Source organism: Mustela lutreola, chromosome 1 (genome assembly GCF_030435805.1).
Source record: "Mustela lutreola isolate mMusLut2 chromosome 1, mMusLut2.pri, whole genome shotgun sequence".
NCBI classification, from domain to species: domain Eukaryota; kingdom Metazoa; phylum Chordata; class Mammalia; order Carnivora; family Mustelidae; genus Mustela; species Mustela lutreola.
Genome location: NC_081290.1, coordinates 176077244 through 176094764, shown reverse-complemented (window position 1 = coordinate 176094764; position 17521 = coordinate 176077244). Strand labels below are relative to the sequence as shown.

Here is a 17521-nt window from a genome sequence, read left to right as displayed (position 1 = left end):
ACAATATATGGAATAATTCTAAGACTAGTTCTAAGAATATATCTATTTACAGACTAGAGCAAACGAGCCGTCCTAGAATCTAAGGATCTTGGGAGAGAAGTGATGCAGTGTGTGTCTGTGTGTCTGTGCGTGTGTGCGGACGTGTGTGGTGAACAGAGGCTCAGAGAGGCACAGACACACATCTGGAGTGAGTCCTCAGTTGGGCCTGGCTCACGACAACCGACGAGGGCTGTGTCCCCTCCCATCAGTAAAGACCACTTACTGACTTGTTTGTGGAATGACACTTCCTCCAGCTATGATGAGCGGAAACGGAAGATGGAGAAGGACTACCCGAAGAACACGGAGGAGGAATTCTCAGGGGTCAATGGCCAAATCGACGCCGCTGTGGAACTGAACGGTGAGCATCTCCGCTGAGAGCGTTCTCCGGGGAAACAGGTAGTGGGAGACGTGGGCTCTGCTCTGACATGAGGAAAAACAGGCTTCCACATAGGAGTCCTTGGTCCTGAGTCCCTTACCAGTCTAGCTGACCAGACCAACGTAGAGAAAGAGTACAGAATGTCCGCCACCAAGACTCTTTTTCTGCAGATAGAAAGTTCTAGATGGATGGCTTCTGTCCATAAGTCGGGTAACACCTCCAAGCCTACCCAGTCAAAACTGCCTCTTTCCTCTTGAAAATGCACATCCTGTCGACCTCTCCAGGGCCTTTCCCCACCTCCTTACGCCATCCTGCAATTTAGAATGGAGCAGGGGAGCCGATCGGAACCTCACAGGGTTGAGGAAACGCAGCTGAATCTCCCAGACCAGTCGGCACCTTCCGAGATCGGAGCCCAGGGCTAGACTCGGGTCTGAAACCCAGAGAGAGGTCCCGATGTGTCGCCTGCTCTTGCAGTGCGGCTAACAACCCCAGGAAATGCTGTGCCGCACAGACGCCGGTGCGAGGAAACCGGGCGGTCTGGGACTCGGTACTGAGCACGGACCTTGCAGCGACTGCGAGAGATGAGCAGAGAAAGGGAAGATGAGAACCCACATCTGTACTCGGAGTTTGCTTGATGGGACATCTGCAGAGTTTTAGGGACTGGCTAGAGGTTTGGGCAGGGAGAGGAGAGGAGGGGTTCCCTGGAGGGGAGCGGAGACACCAACACGGCTGAGACCCACCTGCTGGGTAAGCGTCCCTGGGAGAACAGTGAGCGGGGCCAAGCAGCCCAGAAGCGCGGGTCCGAGGGCTCCCGGAGAGCCGGTGCAGGACGGCAGCTGCCCCCGGTGCATCCCCAGCCCCACTCTGGGGCCGCCTCCAAACCCTCCCTTTGTGGCTCTGCCAGTCATTCTCAGTAACAACGTTTTCAACCTTGTCTCTTTTAGGCTACATTTACTTCTTTTCAGGACCCAAAGCATACAAGTACGATACAGAGAAGGAGGATGTGGTCAGTGTGCTGAAATCCAGCTCCTGGATCGGCTGCTAAACAGGAAGGTCTCGAGTTTTCTGGGGAGTGAGCATGACCACCAGCAGTTGGTCCCGGGACCACAAGGACCGAGGCAGAATGTAGGATCGGGGTCTTCCCGCAGCCTTCGATCCTGAGGGCGCTAAGACTTCATCGGAAATCATTACGTTTCTCAAGTTTTTATGGCTGCAGATTCATAATTCTAATCTCAATGGACAATTTCTCTAGGGTCAGCGTCACGTAAAATCAGAATTGAAACCATGCAGTCTTCCACTAGACACCCACTGCCTTTTCTCTCCTTACCTAGTAGACGGAAGCAAATTGATAAATTTGGGTTTTATTTCCAAGAAGAAGCGTATTTATGGATTCCCTGACACATATTATAACTCTTTTTAACAGGAAATGTCATTGCCTTACAAATGATAATTACTCCTCACCAGCAGCGGCGTTTGTGGCCCCTGCATTCGTTGTGATAAGTAGACATTTGTCCATCTGTACCTTGAACCCGGCACAAACAAAATACCGTGTGAGCCTTACTTCTCGTCTTTGGAGGATGAGCTCCGTGCGCTCACTGGCCTTTGAAGTAGGTCGTCGAGGGCAAACCTATTCAAATGAGTTTTCACGCTAGGCAAGAGATGGACACTTGGCGAGAAGAAATCTTTTAACAAAAGCCAATAAAAATGTTGTCTAAGAACAGTTCCTCATTTCTCTTTTCAGTTAATATTTACTAGCTTCCGTCACACTTTGTTCAGCAACCCCCTTTGTACCTCGCGGAAGCTCAGAACCGAGAGCAGCCCCAGGAGAAGCGGCAGTCGCTCGCTCCTCTGCCAGCTTCCCGGCAGTACAGCACCCCGTGAGCCGCCTTCACCCCCTCCAGGGCGTCTGTCTCTTGGCAGGGGTTTTCCGTCTGGGGGAGGCTCTCTCTTTAGTCTTTCTTACTTCAAGCTAAACCTTTTCTCTTTCTTACCTGCTCATCAGTTCAGGGAAAACACAGCTGTGTGTCCTCCTTGTGACCTCTTTTAACCTCCCACTCTAGAATGCAAGGATTCTGAAGACTGAGTCTAAAGTTAGGGGATGAATTCATTTAGTGTTCTCCATAGGCCGTCTGGAACAGCCCAGCGCTCGACACATTCGCTGTGACTGTCCCCATCACTGGCTGAACTGGTGTCACGGGGCAACGAAGGGACGGGGCCGTTCCTGGAGGTGACTCCCAGCTCCCACTTGGTTGCTGTTACTGAAAATGGCCATGGATAGCCAAGCAGATGTTGAATCTCTGACAGTTGAAGACAAAGTCTAGAACATCTGCTTTCCAAGGTCAATGGCCTTATTGAGGAAGCAAAGTTGCGTTTGCAAAAACAGCCATCGGAGGAGAAGAGTGTGGTGGCAAGGAGTCGAGGCCGCCTGGCCGCTCCCCGAAGGCTCAACACAGAGTGAGCCACAAGCCAGCGATTCTGCTCCTGGATGCACACCCGTGAGGCCGGCAGACCCGCTCCAGTGTGGTTAAGTTTGAAAGCAGTACACTAAGAAACCAGATACAAAAGGCCACCGGCTCTAGGATTCTGTTTCTACGAGACGTTCGGAAGAAGAAAATCACAGGGAAAGCGGACGCGTGCTTGCCAGGAGTTGGGGGAGGGGCGATGGAGGGTGACCTAGGCTCAGCGTCGGGGGTTTCTTTGTGGGGTGATGAAAATGTTCTAGAAGTTGTGATGGTGAAGGTCGCACAACTCTGTGAACACATGGAAAGCCATTGAATTGTACATTTTAAGTGGATACATTGGATGTGAACTGCCTCTCAATAAACCTATTGTCTTCATAATGACCATAGGCCAGGAGCTCCAGGTTACATGGTGATCTCTGCAGGGCGCCCTGGCTGGCTGGGGCAGGGACCCACGGCAGGGAAGTGTTAGCCCAAAGACATCTGGAGCAGAGCCCCACAAGCCACAGGTCCTGCCACTGCCCGGGGCTCGCCCGGGGACACGCACCAGGCAGACCCTTCACTGAATAAACGAGCATTTCAGGGCACAAAAAAGCATGGGCTCTGAGGTCTGACTGCCTTCAACCCAGATCTGTTATTTTTAGCCTTAATCTCAGTGTTGGTCTCTTCCTTCCTAAGACTAGAATGGAATATTCTTATGTCCTAGAGATATGTAGAGGCTTAAATACATTAAGTCAAAATACACAAAGCCCTTAGATAGTGACAGGTGCTCGAGAGGGGCTCTGTAATTGTTATGTGGAAGCCATTAGAAATAAATGTGCTTTGAGACATTTTGGAGAATTCGGATATATCCCTCGAGATAACTGAAGACATTATATGGCATCATGAGGCTTGGTAACCCGTGGCCTGAAATTTTCCTTTCCAAACTCCAAATGAAATCAGTCATCAAATAATGTACTGACCGTTGCTATGTCCCTTCCCCCCAAGAATAATTCTTTAAGTTTTCTTTAAAAAAAAAAAAAAGATTTCATTTATTTATTTGACAGAGATCACAAGTAGGCAGAGAGGCAGGCAGAGAGAGGTAGAGGAGGAAGCAGGCTCCCCGCTGAGCAGAGCCTGATGCGGGACTCGATCCCAGGACCCTGAGACCATGATCCAAGCTAAAGGCAGAGGCCAAACCCACTGAGCCACCCTGGCACCCCTTTTTTCTTTTCCTTTTTTTATTTGAAAAAGAAAGAGAGCATGAGGAGAGGGAGGGACAGAGGGAGAAACAGACTCCCCACCGAGCAAGGAGCCTGATGCAGGACTCGATCCTGGGACTCTAGGATCATGACCTGAGCCGAAGGCAGACGTTTAACCAACTGAGCCACCCAGGCGCCCCAGTATTATTTCTTTGTTGAGTAAGAGAACTTCTGGCTCCCAGACACCGTTGTCTGTGTTCTGGAAAGGCAGGCTCCCTATGGACTGTGTTTGTGTCACAACTCACTTGGAACATTTCTGTGCTCGCCTGAAACAAGTTTGTGTCCAAATAATTTAAGACATCTCTTCATCACCTGGCTTCAGAGTGACTGAGGGCAAACGTGTTGTTAAGTCACAGTCGGACGGTGTAGTTCAACTGCTCTTCTTGGGGTCACGAGTAAGCAGAACGGAGTTTTATTTCCGGTGACCTTGGTCATTGTCCTGTTAACCTCAGGGGTGACTGTTTCTGGGCAGCCCCACATGGAAGCTCTGGGAAAGCACCCGGGGACTGCTAAGGACGAGGGCAGTCCCCCAGGTGGGGCTTCCCCACCAGCTCTGCCCTAGTGTTCTGTGGCTGCACCGAGCTCGCTCCCAGTTAGCCTGCTGTGAGACGGCAGACCCGGCTCTGGCCGGTCCTCGCTTCTCTTCCACGTGGTCATCCGGAAACGCCTCAGACCGCCCTCCCGTGGGGCACGTGGCACATGGACTATGCAGGTTTTCTGCTCGATACATTTTTCAGTTATCTGAGCACCTTCAAGTGCTTTCGTTTCTGCATTATCCAATGTCGTCATCTTCTTCTTGCTTTCAGTCATTTCCTCCAATAGACAATGATGGGGGGCGGGGGCTGGTGAACATTCGCAGCTAAAATCGCTCGCGGGAGTGAGTGCCGCTTGAGGAGAAGCACACCGTGCTGGTCAGCAGGTTAGAATTTTAGATTCTCACATGGAGCAGAGGACAGTCCCAACGATTTTCTGTCTGTTGCCCTATAAACCAGTAGATCACGTCCCTCTGCTGAGCCTGGCCTTGATGCCATCCCCAACCCCAAGGGGCTTGTGGCTGTGGCCGGACAAAAGCCCGTCCTGCTGTCCCCGTAATGCCGCGGTCCTTGCTCCCGCCACCTACACACTCGTCACTGAACTAAGAACAGACCCGGGAGGACTGCTAGTGAGTAGCTATCCCAGGAAATCAGTGAGTGACCCGGCCCCAAACGAGGCTTCGTGTAGCGCACGCGTCCTTCATCTCTCCGCCGTACATCCCTTCTTTAATTCAGGGCATCGCTCCAAAGGGTTGGGGAGGAAAGCAAACGTCTGTTGCGCAACATGGTGTTGTCCCGGGAAGAGTGGGAGGAGGCACGAGCAGGGAGAAGGACCAGAGCAACTCGGTGAGAAAACATTTGCGGAGACCGGTTGAGAACTGTAACCTCTAAATCCATTTTAGATCATCTGCGGTGGGAAGGGGGAAGAAAGCACGTCTGTGGAAGTAGCCATTTGTTTGTCCTTAGAACATCCCCGGCCTGTAGAGCAACGACGATCAGCGTGAGCTTCTGGGGTAGTGGGAGATGTGGGCGCAGCTCTCGAGGCCCGGGCGGCAGGAGTCCCACGCGAGCCCGTCCGTGACCTGCTGACGGGTGGCGGCCGCGTTTCCGCACCGTGGGTGGTTCCCCCGTGCCAGTTTCTGGAAGTCGGTGGTGTGACCAGCAGTTGCTTTGGAAAGATTCCATCTCTTTCTTAAAATAGCTTTATCTCCGTGAATGATCCCTTCAGCCTTCTGAGGGATCCGGCCACCCACCTTCTCCACCCTCCACGGTCACTCTCCGGCCATTCAGAAACTGTGCGAAGCATTGACTCTGTGCTGACCACACCTCGGTGCCGCTGTGTTCCCGTGGGAGCTTTCGCCTCCAAGGAACTCCCTCTTCTGATGGAGACAGTCAGTATTCCAGAGTGTTCTAGGTGTAATGAAAGATACTGAGCTTCCTCTGAGAAAAGCAAGCAAAGCAGGGAAGAGGGTATAGTGCGGGCGGCGGGGCGCGTTTTCCTAACCCTGTCCAGGGAGACGACTCCCTGAGCGGGGGATCTTCGTGCCGCGCCCTGGAGGCCCTCGGTTGAGGCTGAGGGAGCAGGAGGTGGGAGGAAGGGGCTGGGCAAGTCTGAGGCCCCGCAGGAAAGCCACCATTTCCTTCCGCAGACGGGGCGGAGATGCAGAGGGCACCGACCGAGGAAGCAGCAGCGCAGACGCTAACAGGGGTCAGACAGAGGGAATTTTCTAGGTAAAACCAATAGGACTCGCTCCTGAAGTGTATGTTGGAATTAAGCAAAACCTCTCAGGTTTCAGGGTGTAGCACGTGGGAGAGGGGTGTGCGGTCTGGGAGCAGCTGGCTCTGAGCTGTGCCTTGGACGGGCCCCGCAGGAGGCCGGACGGCATGGACCGATGGGGACCCGTCAGGCTGCCAACCCGCTCTCCCTCCCCGCTGTAAGAACACGGTTTGGGGGCACCTGGGGGGCTCAGCTGGTGAAGTGGTGAAGCATCTGCCTTCAGCTCCGGTCATGACCCTGGGGTCCTGGATCCAGTCCCGTGTCGGGCTCCCTGTTCAGCGGGGGGCCTGCTTCTCCCTCTGCGTCTGCTGCTCCCCTGCCTGTGCTCTCGCTCTCTCTCTCTGTCAAATAAGTTAAAATCTTATAGAAAAAAAAGAACATGGTTTAATGCTCAATAAGAGGCTTGGGTTTTCTTTTTTTCTTGATTTTTATGTTTCTCAGTACAAAAATCATGGGACAGTTCACAAAGGAAAACAAAATCTTAAGGACTGCTCTCCTGGAAGAGAGTTATTGGTCACCTAAGAATCATAATTAAATACAGTAAAAGAACTTTCACGACTTTTCCAAAAAATCTCTTTGTTCCTGCGGTGGAGACTCCTCTGCCACGTCAGCAGACAGTGACAGCAAGGTCTCTCCTGCACTCTTCTGTGTGTGCCTGAAAACCAGGGTCCCGCGAGTCTCTAAATCAAGGCTTGCGTCAACGTTCACATCTGGAACTCCGGCCGGCCGGCCCGCAGAGCTTGTTTCGAAAGGGCCCGTCCTGCCCTCCGGTGGGCCGGCCCCTGCGTGGGGCCCAGGGCAGAGCCACAGCCCAGGCCTCCAGACGAGGTCGGGAGGCTCCTCCCGTGTCTGTGTGCACCCCGAAACCGGGCCTCAAGCCCACACCCAGAGACGCTGCAGAGAACCCTGTTCCTGAAACGGTACAAGGCCAAGCTCATTGGATCAAAGAGAATGTCCTCATCCAGTATTTTGGGGCACAACCAGTTTCATCAAAAGCATCAGAAACCCTTGGCGTTGGACATTTCCGCCCTGCGGCTTCAGCTTCCTGCAGGCACAGGCTGTCAGAGGACGGGGCTTTGCCGTTGTGCTGAGGCACAGACGGGATCGCTCGCACCACGAGGGTGGTAGGCGGGGAGGGGTGCGGCACGGCCAGCCCGGGGGCCATGGGACACGCACATCGCAGCGCGGCTTCATGGTGCCCTTCGCTAGCGGCCGCGTCCCGCACAAGCCCCCTGTGCAGCGGAACAGCACACACGATGTATAGGAAGTGCTCCCTGCCGTCCGAGAACAGTCGTTCTTAGTAGTTAGACAAGGTCGCATGAACACGGTGCCCAGCGACACCAGAGACACCCGGCCGAGCCTGAGGGACTCCTGTGAGAAAAGGCCGGAACGGTTCAGGGCCAGAGAATAACCCCGGAGGGTGCGAGTTTGAATCCTATCCTGAACCCGGGACCGGGAAGACGGAAAGCGGGAGTGGGCGCTCCAGAAAACAGGGCAGCTGGGCTGGAAGGACGGTCGCAGTCCAAGTGTGGAAAAGCGCAAAAAGGAAAGGAGCTCGTGCAGACTAAGTTTGGCCAAATTGGATTGAATAAAAAGCAAATTTTTTCCACGGGAAAAATAACATGGAGTGTGGTATACGTTATGCCAGGCATTTTGGCCTCATTCTCTTTTTTGTCTTTTTTAAGTAAATCTTTGTGAGGAAAAGATCACTGTTACCCCATTTTACAGACAAGTACAGACTCGAGAGGTGAAGCGACCGACCAGCCGAGGTGACTCCCAACACCCCCCGGCCCTCCTCGGGCAGGGGCAGGACCTTCTGTGCCGGCAGCTCACGGGGAGGGCGAGACTGGGGGCCCCTGGGAGCAGGTGTGTGTTCAAAGGAGGCCTGGGATGCAGCTCCCCACCCAGCCCTGAGTGAACGCTGAAGAAACACCCACGGGACGGAGAACGTGTGTGTAAACCAGTACGCAGAGGACACTCTCTGGCAGAAGCGGCTTAAACAAACAATGAGGAGAAAATTCTGCAGCTCCTGGAGAGAAACAGGAGGCGTTCACATGGCTACGTGGGGCTCGTGCTGAAAATCAAGCCGAGGATGGGGGCTTGAGTCAATAACTCGAAAAGGCAGGCTACACCGTGGGATGTTTTCTTAAATGAAGCTTCAGACTGAAGAAGGTTAGGGACGTAGCGGCTGCTTGGAAAGTTGGGGAGGGTGCTTCCCGGTGCGATCTGACCACAGCCCGCAGACGCCAGGGCACCAGCGCAGGGACTGACCTGGGGGGAGGGGACGGCCGCAGACAGATGGGGGACACCAGAAGGACACTCATTGCAGGCTCGTCCTGGGTGCCCCGCACGTGTCTGTACCTGCACCTGCCGCAGGGACAGCAGCCGGCGGGCAGGATGGATACCCCAGGTAGGGGCTGGGGGTGGGGAGGGGGTCACGAGCCTTGGGGTTTTCAGATGGAGCTCAGGGGCTGCAGCAGGGGGGCGGTCATGTCCTCTCTGTGTGACCTTCCCAGCAGCGGTGTCACTGTTACTGTTGTGTTCACCGAGAGCAACAGTCTACACACCACCAGACCCCCGCGGACGGGAGCAGCGGACTCGTCTGTCTGGAGGAGGAGGAGGGGAAGAAGGGAAGGGAGGACCATGGGAACAAAACAGAACTGGCGGTCAGTTCACAGTTACACCGAACACTGTTCCAACAAGGCCTTATTCGTGAAACACTGCAACCCGCTGTAAAGGTCCTATGGAGGAGAGAATAAATGTCTGTTGAGTCCAAGTTCACCAGAGGAGAGTTTGATTCCTAGGTCCATGAGAGTGTCCTTGACAGTGGCCTTTCCGGATAACACCTGTCATGCCAAGAACCTGTGCCTCCGGGCTCAGCATCATGGGACCTGCCCTTGTCTCTACGGGGATGTCAGCCAGTTCCCGCCCAAGATTTAATTATTCTCCTAACGACAGAGCCCCAGATTCCGAAACAGGACTACATGACTAGCCCGGCCACGTCACGCCAAGAACGCCAGGCCGGTGCCGCTGGAGCATGTGAGAGGCAACAAGCACCAAACCGCAGAACTATTAGATCCAGCACAGACAGCCCCCAAGTCCTAACTGGGCTGTAACTCAAGACCTTGTCTGTTGGCTCTTCGGAACTCAGACCGTAGTTTCAGTGACGGTGACCTCAGCCACTCAACAAGAGGGCGGTGTAGACGCACGAGGAGATCGCGGGACGCCAGCCGTGCATACAGTCAGCTTTTGCCGGCAGCACCAAGCCCCTGGGGAAGGCGGATGTCCTACCACACACTCCCCCCGCGGCCTGTGGGCTCCAGTGGGCTGCCACTTCCACTGAGCACCTAGGATGAGCTCACAGGTGTTCCGTTTGGTCCCCATGGTACCACACTGTGCTGGCACTGGGTCTCTGTTCCCAGGCTAAGGAAACTTAGGAGCTGGGTCGCAGCCCATGACAGATGCTCTGAGCAAGGAAGCTGTCCCTGGAAACACTGCAGGGCTCACGGACACACTGGAACATACCCTCCCAGAACACCCAAAAAGGGAGAGCTTCTCTCTGTCCTGCGGGCTGGTGGGAACCGTGGCATCTGCAGGCTGGTGCTGGTGTGAGAAGCGGGGATTCAGGAGGCGGGGAAGGGTGACTCAGGCGGGGAGGCAGGTGCAGGCCCAGAGGGAGGTGGAGGGCTCTGGCTCGGAGACCGTTGCACCCGTCACCAACAGCCGTCTGGGGTTCTAGGATGCTCCCCAGAATACCATGGACCCCGGGACTTTGGAGGAAACAGTGGTTCCACACGGTGCGCCTTTCCCGGTGGCGTGACTGCTCTGTCTTCCTGAATGCACCCTTTGTTCTCGGGCTCTGTTTGCTGTGGGCTGGCCAGTCGTCTCTCGCCGCAGGTGCTCCCCTAACGGTGCGGGCAGCGGCTCTTGGCGGAGGGGGCCGGCAGGCAGAAGGGAGGCCCAGAAGGGTGCCAGGGCTTCTGGCTGTCTGACCAGCTCCCTGCCGCCCCCAGATCATGGAGGTTCCCCTTTCACAACTCCAGGGGGCAGAGCCTGGGAGACAATTTGCCTCTTTGAGGCCCATGTGGGCCTGACCTTCCTCTCGGGCTGGACCCCCGGAGCCAGCAGAGAGGCTGCGATTCAGCCCAAGTGTCTCCAAATTTACAACCCTGGGTTCTTATCTTTCTCAAACACCCGGACAGGAGAATGAGAGCCCCCGGTCTGCCCTGCAGCCACCCATGGCCCAGCAGACCACAGCGCTGCTCAGCCCTCTGAGGACCCCCACGCCCGGGCAGGCCACGTTCTGTTCCGCCTCCTCCTTGTCCCCATCATCTCTTCTCTGGCTGCTTCTGGAGCCTGGCCGTGGGCCTCTGGGGCTGGCCACCCTCCGGGCGCTGCATCCTCCTGTCCTTGGCAGGGCCACCGTGGGCCACCACCCCCGTTCCCCACCCCCAGGGAGTCACCACCACCTGGGCCGCCTGAGGAGGAGGTTTATGGCAGCCTGAGAGGGGAGAGAAGACAGGTTCACTGTCAAAGCCTCTGGTCCCGCCGGCTCACCGGCGTTCCTTCCTGCTGCCTCTCTTCTTGGCCCGCATCCCCCCTTTTCCCACCTCCCAAGTTCAGAGGCCCGTGAACACGTTCTGGGGACCACCAAGAAAAACAGGAAACTCCCATGACTTTCATCACACAGAGCAGTTTCACTTCTTTGACCTCTGTTCCCACTTCCTGGACTTTGATGTTCATGAACAAAACACCATAAATGAGGGGCACCTGGGTGGCTCAGTTGGTTGAGCGACTGCCTTCGGCTCAGGTCATGATCCCGGACTTCCAGGATTCGGTCCCGCGTCGGGCTCCCAGCTCCTTAGGAGTCTGCTTCTCCCTCTGATCTTCCCCTCTCTCATGCTCTCTCTCACTCATTCTCCCTCAAATAAATAAATTAAAAAAAAAAAAAAAAAACACCATAAATGAAATTGTGCAAACAAAGCTGTCCACCCCAGGCTCCCATCTCCACTGTCACTCAGGTCTCTGAAACCGTCTTCAACGACCTGAGTCTCTAGTCCGGGTCTCGCTCGCTGCCTATGAGAGCACCTGTCTTCTCCTCCGCCCGGAGTCCGCAGGTGGAAGAAGACCCGTCTGCTCTGCCCCCTACCTGGTCAGCTGTCAGAGCTGGGGACTCTTTTCTCCTCTCTCATGGGTAAAAATTCTCAAAGGCACCGGTTCCTAGAGAGGAATCACATCTCCAGCATGGTTTGAGGATTGAAGCTCCGCGAGAAGGCACGCCATTCTTCTCCCCTGTCCCCTTGGGAAGATAAGGCACCTCTGGATTTCTGAGTCAACACAAAGACGCAGCAAACACGGAGAGTTAAGCACCGAGGGCCACGGAGAGTTTCTCCTAGTAAGTCCCCGAGAATGACAACACGTGCCTCCACGGGGAGCCTCCCTCTCTCTCTGCCTTTCCCCCCACTCATGCCTAGATAAATCCTTTAAAAATAATAATAATAATTTTTCTTTCAATTTACATGTCTTTTTTTAATAGTTACTGGTTTGGGAATATAAATAATTTTTAAGTTGATTTGGACTTAATAGGACTATTGGACATCCCTTTTGGTCTAAAGGTAGTTCAAAAAATTACTAAGACCCAGGAAACCAGAAACAAGAAAGTTTTCATCTTCCATATTAACCCATTTTAGAGATGATTACAGGCTCAGAGCACTGAATTAAGCCGTCCAAGATGATAAAGCTGAGATTTGCATCGATGAGTGTCTGATTCTGGAGTCGGCATTCCTCTTACAGCTCAGCTCGGCCGACACGGAGGAACCAAGGACCAGACTCGGTGTCTGCGTCAAGGGCTCCTGAGATCATGGTGTCCACCCCATTCTCCCTCACTTTCCCTCCATGCGGTCTCCCGGTGGATGTTCTCCGGCTCATCAAACACACCAGACCCAGGTCCCCAGGGACCAAGACTATCCCCGGTACCAAGTAACTCTGCTTAGAAATGCACAGAGGCATGACATTCGCTCAGGTGGGTCTGGGACTGGACACAGGATGTGGGAAATTCAGAGCGAAGGGGCCACACACCCCGTTGTGGGGTTTCATAGTAACCATGCGAATCTTGCCAACTTGGGAGATTCTGAGACAAGAACGACCAGCCTAAGATGTGGTGTTGGAATTACTTCCAGGGGAATTTAGTAAACATTGGAGAACTCTTCTCTTTACCACAAGAGAACGCAACTTCTTCAAAATGAACAAGGAGGCAGAGGAGACCCCTGACAGCAGAAGCCGTGAGTGGATCACTAAATTGCACACACAGAACAGGAGGGGCCGCGTGTCCAACTTAATCGTGATTTACATCAGAGAAGAAAGAAGGACAAAAATAATAAAATGCAAAATATCAAAAAACACCGTCAGGGAGCGTCAGGGAAGCCCCAGGACTTCCGCAGGCACCGCTGGGCTCCCCCGGCCGCCACCTCTGTCGGCGCTTCAAGCCGTGAGTGCATGTGAAGCCTCGTACCAGAGAGACTTGGAAAATTCTACCAGAGCTAGAACACGACTCCTAACTCGGACTCCTCTCTCGACAAAGACAATCAACCACCGTTCGGGTAGATTTCAGCTCAGTCATGCTGTTAAAAAAAAAAAAAAAAAAAAAAGACTAGCTACAAGTCTCTCTTAAAAATCACACAGGGGGTAGTTTAAAAAACTGTTCCGTCTCACAGAAATCACTTATCTTCCATTCATTTCTTAGGACAGTCTTGGCTTCCTCCCAGATACGTGCGAAACGTGCGTTCATTCATGAGCGCACGTCCCAAACCCCCCGAGATGCAGAACCGAGAAGACAGACTGATTCCCAGTGAAGAGCCATGGTTTTGGTGTCCGAGCGGTTCAGAAACTTGGCTCCTGCACTCGTTCTCGAGTCCCTTCAAACCTTTGTGCCTCCCTTTTGTCCTCTATGAAATGGAGACGAGGCTGGTCACGGGGACAGCGGTCTCGGGAGCGCTGGCCACACGTCTCGGGCTGTGATCTACCCGTGCCGCACCCCTCACCTGCAGGGGGGACAGGCCAAGACCCCGGTGCACACCTGGGACCACGGTGGTACCCAATCCTACAGACCGGGTTTCCCTCCTACCTGCACACACCTGTGATAAAGTTTAATTTGTAAATTAGGCTCAGTAGGAGGTTAACAGCTGTAATTAATAATAAGAACTTAGAACAACGGTGTCCACGTGCCGAATCGGGTACCTGTGGGCCCACGGCCCGGGTGCAAGGGGCAGGATCAGCTGCCCCAGGCCCTGGGTGTGCCCAGAGCCGAGCCGCAGTGAAGGGAGGTCTGCCGGGCGCCCCAAGTGCTCCGCACAGCAGCCCCATTCCTCACGGACCACTTGTGCTCACAGCTTGCAGGTGAGGAAGCTGAGCGCAGGGCACTGAGGTTGCGTGCCGGTCCCACCCCGGTCTGTCCACAGTCACAACTCGGGCATAACGTCGTTCACACGTTGCTGCTCTTCTCAGTTCCTCGCGGGCTTGTAGAGAGTCAGGAGAGCAAACAGGAAGGCGGCGAACAGGGCCCGAAACGTGCAACAAAGTCAGCTTTTATGGTTAACCAGGTACAAGCGAGGATTTCCCGTCATCAGTGTCGCACTGGGCACCCCTCCCCAGAAGAAACCACCGTCACACACGTTTTATAGTTAAATGTGTATTTATTTCTGCGACTGGAAAGTAGGTAGATACGAACCATATTGTTTAGCTGCTTGCTGTGAGCTCGCCTGTACGTCTTCGCGTATCTGGAGACGTTTCAGTGACAGTGTATAAAGATCATTTCATTTAGGATAAAGGGGACGGTTTAATTCAGTAGGAAGATGAATTCGTGGAGTGATGGTCTCGAGACCACCCCTCACCTGTTCTTTCCTGTGGTTCTGCTCACTGCGCAGCGGGCCGGGTGGCTGGCGCCCCCGCAGTACCCCTCACCGGCGACCGACGAGCTGCGGCAAGTCCACCTCCGGCCACTAAGAGAAAAGAACGACGATCTTTAGAGTCTTGATGCAGTGGGTGTCTCCGAAGAATGACGAGGCTGCCAGGTTTAATGACAGTGAGATCCAGAAGGATAATTTTATTACGGTTCACACCTGCAGGATCTAAGAAGCCCCCCCCACCGTGGCAGGGAAGACCCCTGGGATTCTGGAACCAGACGCCTGTTCAGAGCAGGAGACCCATGTGGGTTGGCCCTGCCCAGTCCAGAGAGCACGGCTTCTGTGAGCACAGCCGGAACCTTGGGGTCCCCGGTGCCTCTCCCCCAGCTCACATGGACCGTCTCGCGGGGTTCTCCGTGAGTACTGTTGGGGAGGAGAGAAAACTGCTTCCTGACTCCTCCAGGTTCTCCAGATGGGGCCTGTCCATCAGACTCACAATAGATTATGGAGAAGAGCAGAAGTGTATTAACGGGGGCGCCGGCTGAGACATCGGGACTGCTCAGACTGGGGTTTATACGGCACCTTCATGAAATAGATACATTACGTTTCAGAGAAGAAACAAGACCTAGGAAAAGAAATCTGAGTTTCTAGGGGGAGCACCGTGTGAGAAGGTAAATGTATCAGGGGCCAAGGCAGGAGACGATCGAGCCAGTGAAGTTCAGTGTGTAATTCCTCCGGTGCCCCTCCAGGTTGGTCAGGGTCTAGCGGGGTCCTGGGTGCTTACGTCCATCCTTCCCGGTAGAGAGGGACGGGGCGGGAGGTGCGGCCTGCCTTTAGGCGACCTCAGGAAGAGGGCAGAGAACTCTTCCCGTCTCTGTGTCTTCTCAGCTCCCTGCGGCTCAAAGTGATCCTTGTGCCAAGTGACGCCCTTGGGGAGCTGTCCTCCCCTCTCCCACGTCAGTGCCTGGATCACCGACGGTCGCTCACAAGGGGTCGGCTCTGAAAGACGGAGCACTTGGAGGAAGCAGAGGGCTGAGCATTCGGGGGCTGGTGTTGCTGAGGGTAAGTGGGAAGGACCAGCAGAACGCTCTGGGCTATCACAGTTGCCCGACTGGTTCTTCGGGGTCTAGAAGGAGCGAGAAGGAAAGATGTGATGATCAGAGGAGGGGAGGCCCGGGGAAGCGCCCCTGAAGGGACGTGCGCAGGTGAGCGCGTGGTATGGGACTTCGGAGCCTCACCTGAGCGCCCACAGGAGAACACGCAGTGTGTGGATGGGGCGACGCAGCTGGGCAGCTGGGACGGGGGGCGGGGATCAGCCTGCCTCTGCCCATGAACACGAGCGCCAGGGCCCGGTCGTGGCCGTGGGGCGATTCAGGAGTCCGACTCCCATTGGTCTAGCCACTATGCAGCAGGTCTGACTGGTCCGCACTGATTGCGGAATCGGGGCCCCCAGGACAGGACCGTTCCTCACAGGGACTACCGAGGCAGCGGGACACACAGATTACTTCAGATGTCGACAGTATGACGCTGCCTCCATGGCTCTCGTTGCCTCGGCCAGCGCCCCCAGGCCGCCTAACTCTTCCTCCTGTCCGCCCCTCAGTGTCTCCACAAACACTTTACTGTCGCGCCGACCACACTGCTCCGATTCTGTGTGTCCTGTTCCTGAGGGCACATTCCCTAGGTCACTCTCCTCGGGTCCCCTTGCCTTACCTCCGGGCCAGACCACGCATCGTAGGCTTTATAAATCTTTGGTAAATGAATGCATGAGTAAACAACTCACCCAGACTCCCAGAGATGGGTGCTAAGGGCTCTAAGCAGGGCAGCAGCCATGGGTTGGGAGAGTCTCCCCGTGGCGGCCCTGGTTCGAGTCACCACAGCTTTTGGTGGCCACACCAGGGTCAGGAAGGAAGGAGAATCAGCCCAGACGGGAATTCAGTGGGTGAAACCATTTTATTATCTATTTGGTATTAATAACCGTGGTGATCACACGACACAGCCTAGTATTAGAAATCTGTCATGGGACGTCCAGCCTAGGGCCCAGCCCAGCGCTGGTGGGGATGGACATGTGCCGCGTGCCGCAGACTGAGGGACCGCGTGGGCATGAGGGGCTGAAAGGCAGCCCAGGGTCCTGACTGACAGGCAGGCCTGGCTCCAACCCCAGCTCCGCCGCCCATCACCACGGACCTTTGAAACTCAGACAGTAACCGCTTCCTGGATGATGTGGTTGAAAGCCTCAGGAAACCAACCCGAACAAGCAGCATTGAAAACTGAGCAGCCAACCAGTACACGGGGAGCTCCAGCAACCTGCTGGGAAATTTCGGGCCTGAGTAGCCCTTCAGCCCTGGCCCAATGTAAGGAGCCCCACGGCGTGACTGGAAATCCACGACCTCCTACTCAGCTTTGGTCTCAGACTAGGGTTCTCCATGTGGTCGTGAGACAGCCGTCAGCTGTGGCAAGCTCGCGGGTTCTTACGGCTCGTGCCCCAAAACACACGCTCCTGTCGACGGCTGTGAACCTCAAGGCCAGAATAGGCTCTTCACACCTGCGGCTGGGGTCACCCGTCCACTCCCGGACTGATATCCCCAAGGCCCAGGGAGGGACCCAGGAAGGAGGAGCGGCCGGCCCACGGAGGGAGGGCCGCCAAGCAGACCACAAAGGAACAACCTCGCACTAAAATTATCCGTCAGTTCTGCTGTGACGATTCCCAGCAAAGTCACCCGTAAGCACTTAGTAAGAGGCGCTGGACGAGCAGTAGCCGTTACTCGTAACGGAGCTGTGAAGGGAACAGAGTTCAAAGTAACAACAAGAATTATACATTCGGTTTGAACCATATCCTTATTCAAGTGCAAAAGAAAAACAAACAAAAACAAAACAAAACAAAACAAAAAGCTCTTCTTTTTAAATGTTGCGTATCTGTGTGTCATACTGCCCTAATTTAGGAAACCGAAAATCATACCGGTCTCCCTGGGTACCAAGGAAAAGCAGGGCCCTACAATCTCTGAATGTTCCGTCAGGCCGCGCGGCCGTAGGAACATAGTCAGAGACCTCGAGACCATTAGTCGACCGGCTCATGACGTTCGCCGCCTCTCTTGCTCATCTGCTGTTTAAAGGGGAGAGACAGAGTTACAAGCTAAATGCCATTTCGTATACAGGACTGGGCCCTGGGACAGAAAAGGACATGACTGCAAAAACTAG

The 17521-nt window shown here is 54.6% G+C and overlaps 1 protein-coding gene across 1 annotated transcript in view; it reads left to right on the top strand.

Moving 5' to 3' along the window:
- The window catches only part of MMP20 (matrix metallopeptidase 20), a 48715-nt gene extending 45272 nt beyond the window's left edge, over positions 1 to 3443 (top strand). Inside the window, exons 9-10 of the mRNA XM_059169025.1 lie at positions 294 to 397; positions 1360 to 3443. Coding sequence (XP_059025008.1) covers positions 294 to 397; positions 1360 to 1460 — 205 coding nt within the window. The 3' untranslated portion in view covers positions 1461 to 3443. The remainder of the gene's footprint in view (positions 1 to 293; positions 398 to 1359) is intronic.
- The last annotated feature ends 14078 nt before the right edge of the window (positions 3444 to 17521 follow it).